The sequence below is a fragment of the Gymnogyps californianus genome, chromosome Z, assembly GCF_018139145.2.
Source record: "Gymnogyps californianus isolate 813 chromosome Z, ASM1813914v2, whole genome shotgun sequence".
Taxonomy (NCBI): Eukaryota; Metazoa; Chordata; class Aves; order Accipitriformes; family Cathartidae; genus Gymnogyps; species Gymnogyps californianus.
The window spans coordinates 53503512-53519205 of NC_059500.1; the positions used below are offsets into that span (position 1 = coordinate 53503512).

The window sequence follows — 15694 nt, forward strand, 5'->3', positions numbered from 1 at the left end:
CACCGGGTGCAGGACTTTGCACTTCCCCTTGTTGAACTTCATGAGGTGCCTGTGAGCCCATTTCTCCAGCCTGTCACGGTCCCTCTAGATGGACTGATGATAAACTAAGCTCTATAGTCAAAATCCCCAAACAACTGCTAGAGTAAACATGATTTAAATATCATGTAACTGGTGTGTAAGTACTTGAGGCAAGTAGTCTAGCTATTCAAGCCCCCACACCGGTACATATATATATATATTTATAAATATGTGTACATAGTTTGTCTGTTTCTTTTTATGGGTGTTCTGGAAGTTTTCATAGTTTTAAGGGATATTAGATTGGCTCTTACCTCTCCACTTCTAACATGTTAGGAACTTGTGGTTTAACCCCAGTCTGCAGCCAAGCACCACACAGGCGCTCCCTCACTCCCCCCCTGCCCCGGCCCCGCTCCCAGTGGGATGGGGAGGAGAACTGGGAAACAAGGTAGAACCTGTGGGTTGAGATAAGAACAGTTTAATAACTAAAGTAAAATATAATATTAAAAATAATAATAATGAAATATAATAATAATAGTAATGAAAAGGAATATAACAAAAAAAAAAAGAAGAGGGGGGGGGAAAAGGAAAAAGAAAAAAACCAAACAAAAAAACCCCCAGTGATGCACAATGCAGTTGCTCACCACCTGCTGACGGATGCCAGAGCCGCGATCCATGCCTCCCGGCCAACTCCCCCCTGTTTATATACTGGGCATGACGTTCCATGGTACAGAATACCCCTTTGGCTAGTTCAGGTCAGCTGCCCCGACTACGCTCCCTCCCAGCTTCTTGCACACCTGCTTGCTGGCAGAGCATGGGAGACTGAAAAATCCTTGGCTTAAGATGAGCGCTATTAGGAACAACTAAAGTGTGTTATCAATGTTACTCTCACACTAAATCCAAAACACAGCACTGTACCAGCTACTAAGAAGAGAGTTAGCTCTGTCCCAGCCGAAACCAGGACAGAACTCTAGAAAAGGACCTCTTAAAGTATGGATTGGCCAGAGCCCTTTCAGTTATCTCATACAACCTTGTTGGATGGGTTATTTTTATATACACACTCAACATGCTCTTACTTGACATCTTTAGAAAAGATGCTGCCTTCTCAGTGTTGTTCAAATTAAGTTCTGGATTACTATTGAGTTAAAACACTTGCAATAATCTGTGGCATTTTAAGGCAAATACCAAGTTTTGGTGTAGTATGCTTTGAAAACTCGCTGTATACTCGACTGGTCACATTTGCCAGCCATGATGTAAACAGAAATCTAGAGACTTTAGTCTCACTCTCTGTTTGATATCACAGCTATCCTGATTTATGCTTTATTCTCTCCAGCACTTTTCTGTCTCTGAGGATAGATAACTAGTTTCAGGTTAGCCTGCATAGAGCCCAATGTCTTAAATTACTGTAATTTTAAAGTAACAGAAGCAACATTTTCGCTTGTGACTTAGAGATGCAAATGGAAAGGAAGTGTACCGACTTGCTTTGCAAACACGAGAGCAGCATATCAGGAGGGATAAAGCTACCAGCAACATCTGCACAGCGCAGGTAACTCGTCATGCTTTATTTGCAGCGGTAGAAAGGACCATAAGATTATAGTCCTAACATCACATTAATTTGAGTTAGCTTTACTTTTGAGAGTTTTTACTAGAAAAATGAAGAACATTGAAATATTCTGGTGTTTGTGCATTTGTTTTGAGTCCTTTGAAAAATGGAACCCTGCTTGAAAAGAGGGCATTAATATCTGTTTCCTTTAATAAAGCCTTTAGCCTCGGATTTGCACGGTGTCATGAGTGCATCTGTCTCACAGGGTGAACGCCACTGAGTAGTGCTGGTTTTGTTATGAATGAGGCAGATTTCTTAATAAAATGGAATGGAATTCTAATGATCTGAAATTGCCCTCTCAAGGCAAAAAAATTCCATTTTTAAATTCTAAAACTACTTGTTCAAATTGTCACAACTTGTGTTTTTGTCTATGTGATTTGATGCAAAAATATTACATCGCCAAAGAGCTATCTTTACAGGAAAATCCCATGATTAAGTAATTATCCAAAATAGTTATCTTCAGCATGCCTCCACAGACCCTCAGCCAAACAAGTTCATAATTTTTTCTGCTCCTATCAATGCTTTGCTCATGCTCTTAATGTTGTGCCAGATTTTGAGGAGGGATTATTAATATTAAAACGAGCTTAATTACTTAGTATTCATGAGATATTCCATAAACATTTTGTACCAATCCTAAACAATGAGTTTCCTATGAGACTAGCTTTACTTAAGAGTCTTCAAACGTCTTTGTTTCAGTAGTTGAATTTAAGTTCATGTTAATTGCTGACACAGTTACATTTCAAAGGGCATTGAATTCATAATCAGTGCTTACAGTTTCATAAAAGTATTTTGCCTTTCCCACCTGTTATTTTGTAGGCAACACGTAATCAAGTATAACATCAGCTGAGGATACGTGGTTGTCCCTAGGTGCTAAAGAAACTTTCCACTAAACTAAGATGAAGTAATCTTTGATAATACTAGTACTAATACTACTACTAATAATGTCCTAAATTGGATCCTAGGCTCTTCTGGCTAACATGGCAGCCATGTTTGGTGTGTACCATGGGGCTGATGGATTAAGGCATATTGCAAGACGGGTACACAATGCTACTCTAATCTTGGCTGAAGGTGAGTATTTAATGTTTGCAGAAACTGTTCTTAAATCCTTACACCTTCTTGAATAAACTTATGGGTTTTTTTTACCAGATGATGTGTGTTCTCTCAACTCTAGAGAGAATATTTTAATACAAAATTCATAGCTAATGTTTTTGTGTACTTCTGATAATGACATCCAAGAATTAGATATCTATGTGATATGAGCTTGCAAGCATTACTTCTGTTTCCTTGAGAAGCTAACAGAAGTCTACACAGCGAGTCTCTAGATTACAAGATTCAAATGCTGTTTTCTAGCTGCAAGCTCTGTACTTCACTTACTGGACCATCCTAGTTTACACACAGAAGTCGCACAGAGTATTAACAACATAGCAAAAATAAGTAATAAATGAGATTAAAGAAAAACGAACAGTTTCAGTTAAGTTGGGTGAAGTATCATACCTGCTATGACTGAAATCCCAAAGCTTAACAGCTGACCGAAAGCACAGAGTCTGTAGCAGAAAATAATGATTGCACTGGACTATGTGGTCTGGTAGGTTTTTTTCACTGGCATGACTATCATTGCTGTCAGAAGGAGCTATGCAGAACTGGAGTGCTGGGAATTGAGGACTGATTGCCACAATTATCCATGCTTTATTTGCGAGCATAGCTGGAAGACCTTTTGGTGCTGTGAAAAGCACTAAGACCCTAAACTTTGTTATGGCAAGCTCCATGATGGTTAATATCCATTTATAGAATAAAATTTTTCTTCCCACTCCTGTGATTTTGTCCTTATTGCATTCGTATGCTAATTCTGCTACTGTATGTATTACAAATTTGATGTATTGAAAGGATCTTCCCTAGACTCAATCTGTATTATTAATTAGGTCTGAATCTGATTTAGATGCATTTCATGCACAGTGACATTTCACTAAAAAGCTAGTGATTTTGCTGCTCTGTATACGAGGGGAATATTTTGCTTTATTATGTAAAAGCGTTTACTTATGAGATTGATAGTGTTGTTATGCAAGTACTGTGTAAGCAAGCAATACAGTATGCAGCTAATAGAATTAACTTACTGTTTTTTATAGGTCTCAGGCGAGCCGGTCATAAACTGCATCATGATGTGTTCTTTGATACCTTGACGATCACGTGTGGATGCTCAGTCAAAGAGGTTTTGGATAGGGCAGCTCTTAGAAAGATAAATTTTCGGATTTATAGTGATGGCAGAGTAAGTAACTCCCTAAACCTTTCAGAAATTTTGTAGCATGACTTTTTCTGCATTAAGTTTCTAGTCATTACCCGTGCTAAACAGAACAAAATTATTTAAGACTTCTTGTAATTTGCTCAGCTATATCAGTCAATTATAAAGATAATATAAAGAATTAAGTTGTTAAGTGATGTACTGAACTTCCAGAAATAATCATTGTATTTTCATTTTATGTCTATTTAAAAGGATTATCTAATTGTTTTATGTTAAATATGCTGCTAAGGGCTAGAGTAGAGAGACTCTAAAACTTAATGATGAAATGCTAGGTGGCATCCAGAATTCAGGTCCTGTGGCAGTGTTTAAAGATAGATTGAAATCTAAACCACGTTTCAGTAGGCACTAAGGACTTTTGGCAAAGTCTAATATGCTCTGTAAAATGGGATGGGGGGAGGGGGCTGTCTAGCAAAATGGGCAACTTTCCTATTAAATGGAAAACACTTAGAAACACTAGAAGTGAGGTCACTAGTGTTGAAGTTTGTGAGCCATCTGGCTTGGATGGTTTAGCAGGGGATAGGTAGGAATTGGAAAATTTTATGTAAATAAAATAAATTTATGTATCTATTACATAAAATGAAGTGACATTTACATATTGTTGGGTAGGTTGATTTTTTCTTTTTTTTCCTCCTGTGTTTCTGGAATATTTTTTCTCGACCAGAACAAATATAGTATGCCTCTGGAATTAAGAGCTTTGAGTAATTACTGTTGCTTTTATCCATAGCTTGGAGTATCACTTGATGAAACTGTAAATGAGAAAGACCTAGATGACATATTATGGATTTTTGGTTGCGAGTCTTCAGCTGTAAGTAGACAACAGATCATACAGATTAAATTATCTGAATGTTTCAGAAGTTTAGTGAAAAGCAGAACTGCTCATGGGACAGAGGGTGTCTATGTGATGACCATTTGTTAAATAATGAGAATTTCAGATCCTCTCTTAAAGAAAGAGGCAGTATGAGATAGATAACAATGATTTATGTAACCAAGTAGCGCCATTTTCTGATTTTGACACTTAGTCCTTTTGGTCAGCTTGGACACCTTACATTTAGGCTGTTACTTGTTTTGTGAGGGTTAGGACATGATGGTCAATTATTTCTTTCCCACTGGAATTTTTGTTGCATGTCATTAGTAATTAGCAGCAATACTTCCAAGACGAGGACTACTGAGACATCTGTACCCAGTTTTAATATAATGCTGTTGTCATGCTAGATATATACAGGTACGTATGCTAATAAAGTTTTTTTTTTTTACCTAAAGAGCTGGTTAAATCTTGAGGTAAGCTGGTAGCATAAGCTAGTTCTGATGGAAATTGACTGTGAAAGGAGAAATTTCCGTGAAAGTATTTGACTCCATGTTTCTTTGTGTCAAAGGAGCTAATTGCTGAGGGTATGGGCGAAGAAACCAAAGGCATCTTTAGCACCCCATTTAAGAGAACTTCCAAATTCTTGACACATCAGGTTTTCAGCAGGTTTGTGAAAATGCTGTATATCTGATATTTTAACGGAATCTGAAAGTATCTCCTTCCAAAAGTGGTACTGCATTCAGCTGAGGACAATTTTGTAGCTGTATTCACAGTCACTCGTTACTCTGAAATAATCTATTTAGTAACATTTTTAGACATCTTTCACATTTTAAATGAGTAAAGCAGTACTCATGGTCACATGGGGGATGTGTTTTTCCATTAATCTGCTACATTGTACAAGCTATTATTTGAGGACATAGTGTCAGCAGACTTACTAGAGCCCTTCTATTCCATATTTACTGATAGCATTTCTGAGTAAATGATAATAGGCATTTTTCATCCACATTGCTATTAGCAAGCATAAAGTACCGATTTGGAAAGAAGTAGCTAGTATATATTAAAAATTATCCTCAGTCTTAATTCTTTTTTTATGGCTTTTCCTATGTTAGAGCACAGATCAGCCAGCTGGTATTGCTAGTCTGCTTGCCTTAACACCACATTCTTTGTTCTCCAGCTATCACTCTGAGACAAATATCGTGCGGTACATGAAAAGATTAGAAAACAAAGATATTTCCCTTGTTCACAGCATGATTCCTTTGGTAGGTATTTACCAAAAAGAGAAAAAATTAGGTACTTTCGTACATATTTATATACTTCAATAAATACTGACAAATGTGTTTGTATTTTTAGGGGTCCTGCACAATGAAGCTCAATAGTTCAGCTGAACTTACAGTAAGTTGCAATAATACTGTCTTACTTGAGACCCACATGAGTAAACTATCTAGCCAGTGTCATTGTAGAGAAGTAAAGACTGCTTTTGGTCTAGTACTCCAGCTGAGGAGGCAGTTTCAGAAGTAGCTAAAGTCATCAGCTCCCTTTTCTGCTAGGAAAAAAGGTCCGAAAAGCACAGTAGGAGTGCAACAACAGCAGGAGGGTGAGTGGCTTTGAAGGCTCCATTCTGAAAAAAATAATGAAAATAATTTTTGGAATTAGGTGTCACAGTCCTGTTCCCTCCTGCAGTGTTGCAGTACCTAACTTCTATCTGCTTTACAAATCTTACAGTCAAATCCTCAGAAATACAGAGAGAGTCAGGTGGGACTGGCAATTCATGCATCTTTGTCAGTTTGCTATTTCTTAGGATAGCACTCCTTTTCCCCAGGTGAGGAGCTGGAGTCCCCGGATATCTTCATTTTTCTAGCTGGTAGCAAATGAAGCAGAGCCTTAGCCAGGCTGTTTGGGTACTGAATGACTTTTTGACTCTGAATGAGCTTCCTCTGCTCTCTCCCTATTGGCTTCTCACTTTGATATTTCATTAGGTTTCCTTTGTCCCCTTTCTCTTACTGCCTTCTCTATGTCTTCTCCCTTCACTGTTTTTTGTCTTTATATTCCCTTGTAATTAAAATGGATAGCAACAAAACTGTGAAACAAACTGAGTGTTATGTACTATTCTGCACGACTCCTCTCTGTTTGCCCTGTGATCCAACAGCTCTACATAAGGGTAGGTGACCTAGAAGGTGAAACTAAGGATTTTTAAGCATCTGCTGAATATTAAAAAAACTGTTACTGGAAATCATAGAATCGTAGAATTGTTTTGGTTGGAAAAGACCCTTAAGATCATCGAGTCCAACCGTTAACCTAACACTGCCAAGTCCACCACTAAACCATGTCCCTAAGCACCACATCTACTCATCTTTTAAATACTTCCAGGGATGGTGACTCAACCACTTACCTGGGCAGCCTGTTCCAGTGCTTGACAACCCTTTCGGTGAAGAAAGTTTTCCTAATATCCAATCTAAACCTCCCCTGGTGCAACTTGAGGCCGTTTCCTCTTGTCCTGTCACTTGTTACTTGGGAGAAGAGACTGACCCCCGCCTCGCTACCACCTCCTTTCAGGTAGTTGTAGAGAGCAATAAGGTCTCCCCTCAGCCTCTTTTTCTCCAGGCTAAACAAGCCCAGTTCCCTCAGCCACTCCTCATAGGATTTGTGCTCTAGACCCTTCACCAGCTAGCTTCATTGCCCTTCTTTGGACGCACTCCAGCACCTCAGTGTCTTTTTTGTAGTGAGGGGCCCAAAACTGAACACAGTATTCGAGGTGCAGTCGCACCAGTGCCAAGTACAGGGGGACGATCACTTCCCTAGTCCTGCTGGCCACACTATTTCTGATACAAGCCAGGATGCTATTGGCCTTCTTGGCCACCTGGGCACACTGCCAGCTCATATTCAGCCCGCTGCTGACCAACACCCCCAGGTCCTTTTCCGCCAGCCAGCTTTCCAGCCACTCTTCCCCAAGCCTGTAGCATTGCATGGGGTTGTTGTGACCCAAGTGCAGGGCCTGGCACTCAACCTAGTTGAACCTCATACAATTGGCCTCAGCCCATCCATCCAGCCTGTCCAGATCCCTCTGTAGAGCCTTCCGACCCTCAAGCAGATCAACACTCCTGCCCAATGTGGTGTCATCTGCAAACTTACTGAGCGTGCACTCGATCCCCTCGTCCAGATCATTGATAAAGATATTAAACAGAACTAGCTCCAGTACTGAGTCCTGCGGAACACCACTTGTGACCAGCCACGAACTGGATGTAACTCCATTCACCACCACTCTTTGGGCCCGGCCATCCAGCCAGTTTTTAACCCGGCGAAGAGTACACCCGTCCAAGCCATGAGCAGCCAGTTTCTCCAGGAGAATGCTGTCAGAAATGGTGTCAAAGGCTTTACTAAAGTACAGGTAGACAACATCCACAGCCTTTTCCTCGTCCACTAAGTGAGTCACCGTGTCATAGAAGGAGATGAGGTTAGTCAAGCAGGACCTGCCTTTCATAAACCCATGCTGACTGGGCCTGATCACCTGCTTGTCCTGTATGTGCTGCGTAATGGCACTCAAGATGATCTGCTCCATCACCTTCCCCGGCACCGAGGTCAGACTGACAGGCCTGTAGTTCCCCGGATCCTCCTTCTGGCCCTTCTTGTAGATGGGTGTCACATTTGCTAACTTCCAGTCAGCTGGGACCTCCCCGGTTAGCCAGGACTGCTGATAAATGATTGAAAGTGGCTTGGTGAGCACTTCCACCAGCTCCCTCAGTACCGTTGCGTAGATCCCACCCGGCCCCATAGACTTGTGTGTGTCTAAGTGGTGTTGCAGGTCACTAACCATTTCCCCTTGGATTATGGGGGCTTCATTCTGCTCCCTGTCCCTGTCTTCCAGCTCGGGGCTGGTACCCCGAGAACAACTGGTCTTCCTATTAAAGACTGAGGCCAGGAAGGCATTAGGTACCTCAGCCTTTTCCTCATCCTTTGTGACTATGTTTCCCCCCACATCTAATAAAGGATGGAGATTCTCCTTAGCCCTCCTTTTGTTGCTAATGTATTTATAGAAACGTTTTTTATTGTCTTTTACGGCAGTAGCCAGATAAAGTTCTAGTTGGGCTTTGGCCCTTCTAATTTTCTCCTGCATAACCTCGTGACATCTTTGTAGTCATCCTGAGTTGCCTGCCCCTTCTTCCAAAGGTCATAAACCCTCCTTTTTTTCCTGAGTTCCAGCCAAAGCTCTCTGTTCAGCCAGGCTGCATCCTACAATGAGGTTGGGAACTTGTCTTGCACAAGAAATGTTTGATTTTTATTTGAGCAGAGGGCAGCTTCTTTCCTTCATAGAGTTTAACAACAAAACAGAGGAGTTGTCTGCAGAATTTTTTGTTACAGTACATGCTTTTTTTTTTTTTTTTTAATAGCCTATTTCTTGGAAGGAATTTGCCAACATCCACCCTTTTGTGCCCCTGGATCAAGCTCAAGGGTATCAGCAGCTTTTCAAGGATTTAGAGAAAGACCTATGTGAGATTACTGGCTATGACAAAATCTCCTTCCAACCAAACAGGTAGGAAATTTTTTCTGAACATTTACTCCTTAACATGATTCCAAAAACTTATCTCTAAAGAAAATGTGCAAGCCAAAAATGGAAGAAGTTTCTAAAATTAAATTTGACAAAGAGAAGCCTTGAATGCAAGGTTATGAAAACAAGATTTGTTTTTTCAAACCCACAGAACCTTATTTTGTCTTGTCTCTTCTAAAAGTTTGGTGATTTGTTCTTTTCTATTCTTTTAATCTTTTTTCCCATGTTTTCCTCTCTATGAAGGCTGTTTTCTCCGCCATTGCTTGCTTACAATGGTGATGTTACTGATACCCTTCTATAAGCTAAAATTAAAGCTTTCAAATAGTAATAAGCTGTATGAGCTGGCAACTATATAATTGTTGAAACTGATATTTGATGCACTAGGTAATACTAGGTTTGACTGAAGAATGCCTAGGATCTGCATCCTCACTGAAATAAATAAAGCAGAGCTGAATGAGTACTGCTGCAGCCTGTTTATGTCCTTTAGTAGTTTTGATACAAAATGAGCAGCAAGGACTTACTCTACACTTAGGACGTCACTGAAAGTTCTTATGTTTCACTGCGTACGCTTTACTATGCATTTCAGTATTAGTTTGCCTCTATAGTCAAGCACGTAGTCCCCTGCTAGGTGCAGAAATGGGGATCAACTCAGCCACCAAAAGGATTTGACATCATAGTGTAACCACATAAAATGACATAACTTTTTTCATCTACTGTTTGCAAAAGAGGCAAGAGCTGTTAATTAATGCTTGTCCATTTTTAATTTGATCCATGGGATCTGCTTCTTTTAATTCGCTGACACTTGCCTAAAGCCATTGAGAAGGATTAGGGCTGGACAATTTTGAAGTTTCAGTAGAGACCTGGCACTTTCTGGTTTGTGTGCTTGTGTAACGGGGTTTGTGTTCCTCTTGCAGTGGAGCCCAAGGAGAGTACACAGGTTTGGCTGCAATCAAAGCTTATTTAAATGCAAAAGGAGAACGTCATAGAACTGTAAGTGTCAACACTCGTGTGGGGAAGAGCTTTGGGTGGGAAGTGGAGAAAGGAGAGTGGATTCAGCAGCTGGGACTCAAGTAGAGAGAAACTAGGTTGTGTATCTTCATCTGTGACAAGCTTTCAGTATTCCGGGCTTCCCTCATGGATCATGGGTACCATCTTAAAAGTCTTTATTTACTTTACAGACAGTGGAAATGAGGAAAGGGGACTCCCTCAAAGGGTGATGGTACTGGATCTGGCTGGGATGGAGTTAATTAACTTTCTCCATAGCAGCCCATATGGTGCTGTGCTTTGGATATGTGGCTAAAGGAGCGTTGATAACACAGGGATGTTTTGGCTATTGCTGAACAGTGCTTGCACAGTGTCAAGGCTTTCTCTCTTTCCCACTCTGCCCTGCCCCGCCCCCCATCCCCCCTCCAGGGAGTAGGCTGGGGGTGGGCAAGAGGCTGGGAGAGACACAGCCAGGACAGTTGACCCAGACTGACCAAAGGGATGTTTTATGCCATATAATGGCATGCTCAGCAATAAAAGCTCGGGGAAAGGAGGACAAAGTGGGGAAGGTCATGGTTATGGCATTTTTCTTCCCAAGCAACTATTACATGTGCTGAGGCCCTGCTTTCCAGGAAGTGGCTGGACATCTGCCTGGCCATGGGAAGTGCCTCTTCTTGCTTTGCTTCCGCACATGGCCTTTGTTTTCCCTATTAAACTGTTGTTCTCTCAATCCATGACTCTTCTCACCTTACTTCCATTTTGTACTTGTCCCACGGGAAACAGGAGTGAGTGAGCAGCTGTGTGGGTGTTTGGCCATTGGCTGGGTCAACCCATCACAGTCCTTTTTGGCACCCAGCGTGGGACTTGAGGTAATGACAGTTTTGATCTGAGCATGTTAATTTGTTAATTGGCAGGCTCCTGTGTGGGTCACAGAGCTTCCTTGCTTTACTATGTATTAGAGTCTAGGGCTTTTTAATGGCTGTTTTTGGCTCTTGCTCTTTGCTGTGATGCTTATCAATGTATTTCACTGTGCTTGGAAACACTTTGATAAAAGCAATGGCCATATACCTGGACTGGCATACGGGCCTGGCTGTGATGCCGTTCCTGTGCTGCATGAGCTACCTTGTGGAGAGAACAAGGGATTACATCTCCCTCTTCTCCTCTGGGGTTGATGTGTCCAGCTCTGTTGCATGGGCTCCTGAGGTTTTTGTACATCCTTACATAAGATGTTTGATCCTATTATCTAACACTGTTGGCTTGTTGTTGGGTGTGTGGAACCTGGTTTGGTCCTGGTGTAAGAGTAAACAACTTGTTCTTGAGCTGACAGAGAAATGTGCCCCAAGGCAGTTGATCCCTGGGTGTGTAGGAGGGTTTGGGCAGGTACCTAGGGCTGTTATAACCTCCTATAACCTGGGATTTTACACCTGACCAGGCATGCAATCCCATTGATTTGGCACAACACTTGATGGAAGGGTGCCTTGCCTACCCAATGAGACCCAGCAGCTCCTAGCACTGTTTTGGGGCTTGGCCTGTGCCTGTTGGGCCTCTGTCTAGCACTGTCACAGCAGCAGGGGAAAGTGGGCCTCTACCTCTAAGGACACGATGGTTGAGACAGGGACCCAAACCTCAACCACAGTGATTGCCCCAGTAGTAAAAAGGAAGCACTGGCAGGGGAGGTCAACAGGACTGTACCATCAATTAGTGAAGGAGGAGGAGGAGGAAGGGTCCGATATCAGGAAGCCAGTCCTTTGGCAAGGGAACATAAAGAGGAAGTGATAGAAGTCATCCAAGAGGCAGAAACCACCCCATCCCTAACCCTGAGCAAGCTCCAAGATATGTGGAAAAATTACGGCTGCTAGCCAGGCAAGCATATTGTTGCCTGATTGCCCAAATGCTAGGATGCTGGAGGGGATAGTCAGGAGTTGAGAGCAGGGAAGTCCAGCAGCTGGGATCCCTTGCTAGGGACCAGGGAATCAACAAAGAAAGCAGAAGAGAGTTGACAATCTGCAGCCCCTGGAGGTGGTTCCTATCGAGTGTCAGGTGTCCTGTCAAGGGTGATCTTGTCAATTACTGAGGCAATTGAACCCCTGCTGAGGAAGGTGTTCAGTATCTAAGAGAATTAGCAGTGATGGAGGTGGTCTGCAGTGACCTGGACAACAAACGGTCTCCACAGATCTGCATGACATCCAGTATACAGGGGCCATGTGGAGGAGGTCTTTGGAAAATGCATCAGTGTCATATGCCAACTCACTGGTGATGACCAACTGGCCACATCTTGACATACCAACTGTGGAGAGACTGTCTTGCCAGTTCCAGGGTGTTTCAAAGAGAATCCCTCCACTTCTCATCCCCACAGGCAGTGTCTTGGCTGTCAGGGGTGCCCTATGGAGTCAGCCTCCCCGTGCCAGAGGGAAAGGGAGCCCCAGGTGCACACCACATGACACCCTCTGGTTCTTCCTGTGTGGCTAGGGTAGGACACGAGGAAGAGGGACAATGCACCCACCTCCAAGCTAGGAGCCCATGTACCTGAACTGCAGGGGAAGACAGCTGCTAAGAGGGGACCAACCAAGAAGGCCGCCGCACCAGTTGCTGCCAAGACAGTCGAAAGCAACCAGCAGTCCCCCAGACACAGAATAAGGGCTGAAAATGCCTCTCCTCCTGAGCTTGGTGAAGGGATTTCTGGTCTGACACCACGGGAGTCAGAGAGTGAATACTACAACCAGGAGTAAAGGGTCCCTGCCTCTGACTAGGCGGAGGAAGGGGATAACAAAGTTTAATGGACTGTATGGATTTGATGGCCTGGCACATCGGATCCACAGGGGTATAAAGCTTTGGTGGATACTGGTACACGTTGTACCATAATGCCATCAGGGTAGGAGGGGGCGGGACCCACCTGGATTTATGGAGTGATAGGGGAATGCCAAAAGTTGTCTGTGTTGGAGGCTGAGGTGAGCCTAAGAGGGGACAAATGGCAGAAGCATCCTATTGTGATGGCCCAGAGTCTCCATGTATCCTTGGCATAGACTACCTCAGGAGAGGGTATTTCAAGGACCCAAGAAGGTACTGGTGGGCCTTTGGTGTAGCCACAGTGGACACAGAGAAGATTAAACAACTGTCAACCTTGCCTGACCTCTCCATTGTAGAGTTGCTGTATGACAAAGAACAGCAGGTGCTGGTTGCCACCATGGTGGTGCACCACTGGTAGTATCGCACCAGCTGAGACTCCCTAGTTACCATCTGTAAGTTGATTCATCTGTTGGAGAGCCAAGGAGTGATAAGCCAGACTTAATAACCCTTAAATAGTCCCATAAGGCCAGTGCAAAAGTCTGACAGAGGGTGGAGGTTAACAGTGGACTATCATGGCCTGAACGAAGTTATGCCACCATTGAGTGCTGCCATGTGGGACAAGCTAGAACTCCAGTATGAACGGGAGTCAAACGTGGCCAAGCAGTATGGCACGATTGATATTGCCAAAGCATTTTTCTTTATCCATTTGGCAGCAGAGTGCAGGCCACAGATTGCTTTCATGTGGCGGGGTTTCCAGTACACCTGGAACCAACTGCCGCAGTGCTGGAAGCACAACCCTACCTACCTATCAGTCTTTTACTGATACAGACTGCACTGGAACAGCGTGAAGCCCCTGAACACCTGCAATACATGGATGACATCATTGTATGGGGCAGCACAGCAGAGGAAGCATTTGAGAAGGTGAAAAGAATAATCCAGATCATTCGGAAAGCTGGTTTTGCCATAAAACCAAAGCAAGGTCAAAGGACCTGCACAAGAGATCCAGTTCTTGGGACTAAACCAGCAAGATGGATGTTGTCACACCCCTGGGGCTGCAATCAATAAGATAATAACTATGTCCCCACCAGCTAACAAGAAAGGAACACAGGCTTGTCTAGGCGTTGTAGATTACTGGAGAATGCATGTGTATGCCAGGTTACAGCCAGCTTGTGAGCCCTCTCTATTGAATGACCCTAAAGAAGAACTATTTTGAGTGGGGCCCTGAGCAGCAACAGGCCTTTGAACAGATCAAAGAGGAGATAGTTCGTGTGGTAGCCCTTGGGCCCATCCAGATGGGACCAGCTGTGAGAAACGTACTCTACACTGCAGCCGGGGAGCACAGCCTCAACTGGAGTCTCTGACAGAAAACACCTGGAGAAATACAAGGTCAGCCTCTAGGGTTTTGGACCTGGGGGTATTCAGGATCCAAGGCCCACTACACTCTGACTGAAAAAGAGATACTAGCAGTGTATGAGGGGGGCTAAGCTGCTTCAGAAGTTGTTGGTAGAGATGCACAGCTCCTCTTAGCAGCATGATTGCCTGTGCTGTACTGGATGTTCAAAGGATGCTGCATAGAGTAAGTGGGTAGCATTGCTCATGCAACAGGCTTGCATGAGGAACCCCAGCCACCCAGGAATCGTGGAAGAGATCATGGACTCATCAGAAGGCATACATTTCAGAGCATCACTCAAGGAGGTGACTCATGCACAAGAAGTGCCACCATATAATGAGTTATCAGAAGTTGAAAAGCAGTATGGTCTGTTTACCAGTGGATCCTGTTGTGTTGTAGGAAACCATCAGAAGTGGAAGGCTGCTGTGTAGAGTCCTACACAACAGGTTGTCAAAGCCATCAAAGGAGAAGGCAATTCGAGCCAGTTTGCAGAAGTTGGTCCTAGAGATAGCTGAACGAGAAAAGCAGCCAGTACTCTGTGTCAATACGGACTCATGGATGGGGGCAAATGCCCTGTGAGGGTGGCTGCATCATTGGAAACAGACCAACTGGCAGTGCAGAGGTAAACCCATCTGGACTGCTGCCTTCTGGCAAGACATTGCTGCCTGGGTAGAAAGCATTACTCTAAAGATACGTGTCATACAGATGTTCACAAGCCCAAGGGCAGCACCACTGAAGAACACCAAAACAACAAGCAGGTAGACCAGCCTGCCAGAATTGAAGTGACTTAGGTAGACCTGAACTGGGAACTTAAGGATGAGTTACTCACAGGTCAGTGGGCCCATGAAACATCAGGACATTTAGGGAGAGACCTGAAACGTACAGAAGGGCTCGTGATCAAGGCACAAACCTAACCATTGAAGCCATCACACAGGCTACTCATGAATGTGAAACAGTGATTCAGATCTTCAGTGAGATGGATCTAGGCCCAGACGTCCATGCCTCGAAAGACAATGGACAATGACAGGTTTTTTTGCTTTTTCAAGGTGGTAGGACACTCCCTCTCCAGCTTTTTCAGTTACAAAGGGAACAGGAACTGATTATGTAAGACTTACACTGCTTATAACGTCATTTGGTTCCCAGTACAGCCAATCCTGACAGAAGAAGCAGACAAGCCTCTGGTATGCCTTGGTAGCTACTAATAGAAGTCTCTAGGTTCATCCAGTTCTTGTCCATTCAAACTGCTTCAAATAAATGTCTATAGGATATAT

At 43.3% G+C, this 15694-nt stretch overlaps 1 protein-coding gene across 1 annotated transcript in view; it reads left to right on the top strand.

The window, feature by feature from the left end:
- The window catches only part of GLDC (glycine decarboxylase), a 50646-nt gene that overhangs the window by 22063 nt on the left and 12889 nt on the right, over positions 1-15694 (top strand). The window contains 9 exon segments of the mRNA XM_050913327.1: positions 1465-1561; positions 2581-2686; positions 3742-3881; positions 4639-4719; positions 5288-5385; positions 5894-5978; positions 6070-6111; positions 9105-9247; positions 10177-10252. Of these exon segments, the coding sequence (XP_050769284.1) occupies positions 1465-1561; positions 2581-2686; positions 3742-3881; positions 4639-4719; positions 5288-5385; positions 5894-5978; positions 6070-6111; positions 9105-9247; positions 10177-10252 (868 nt within the window).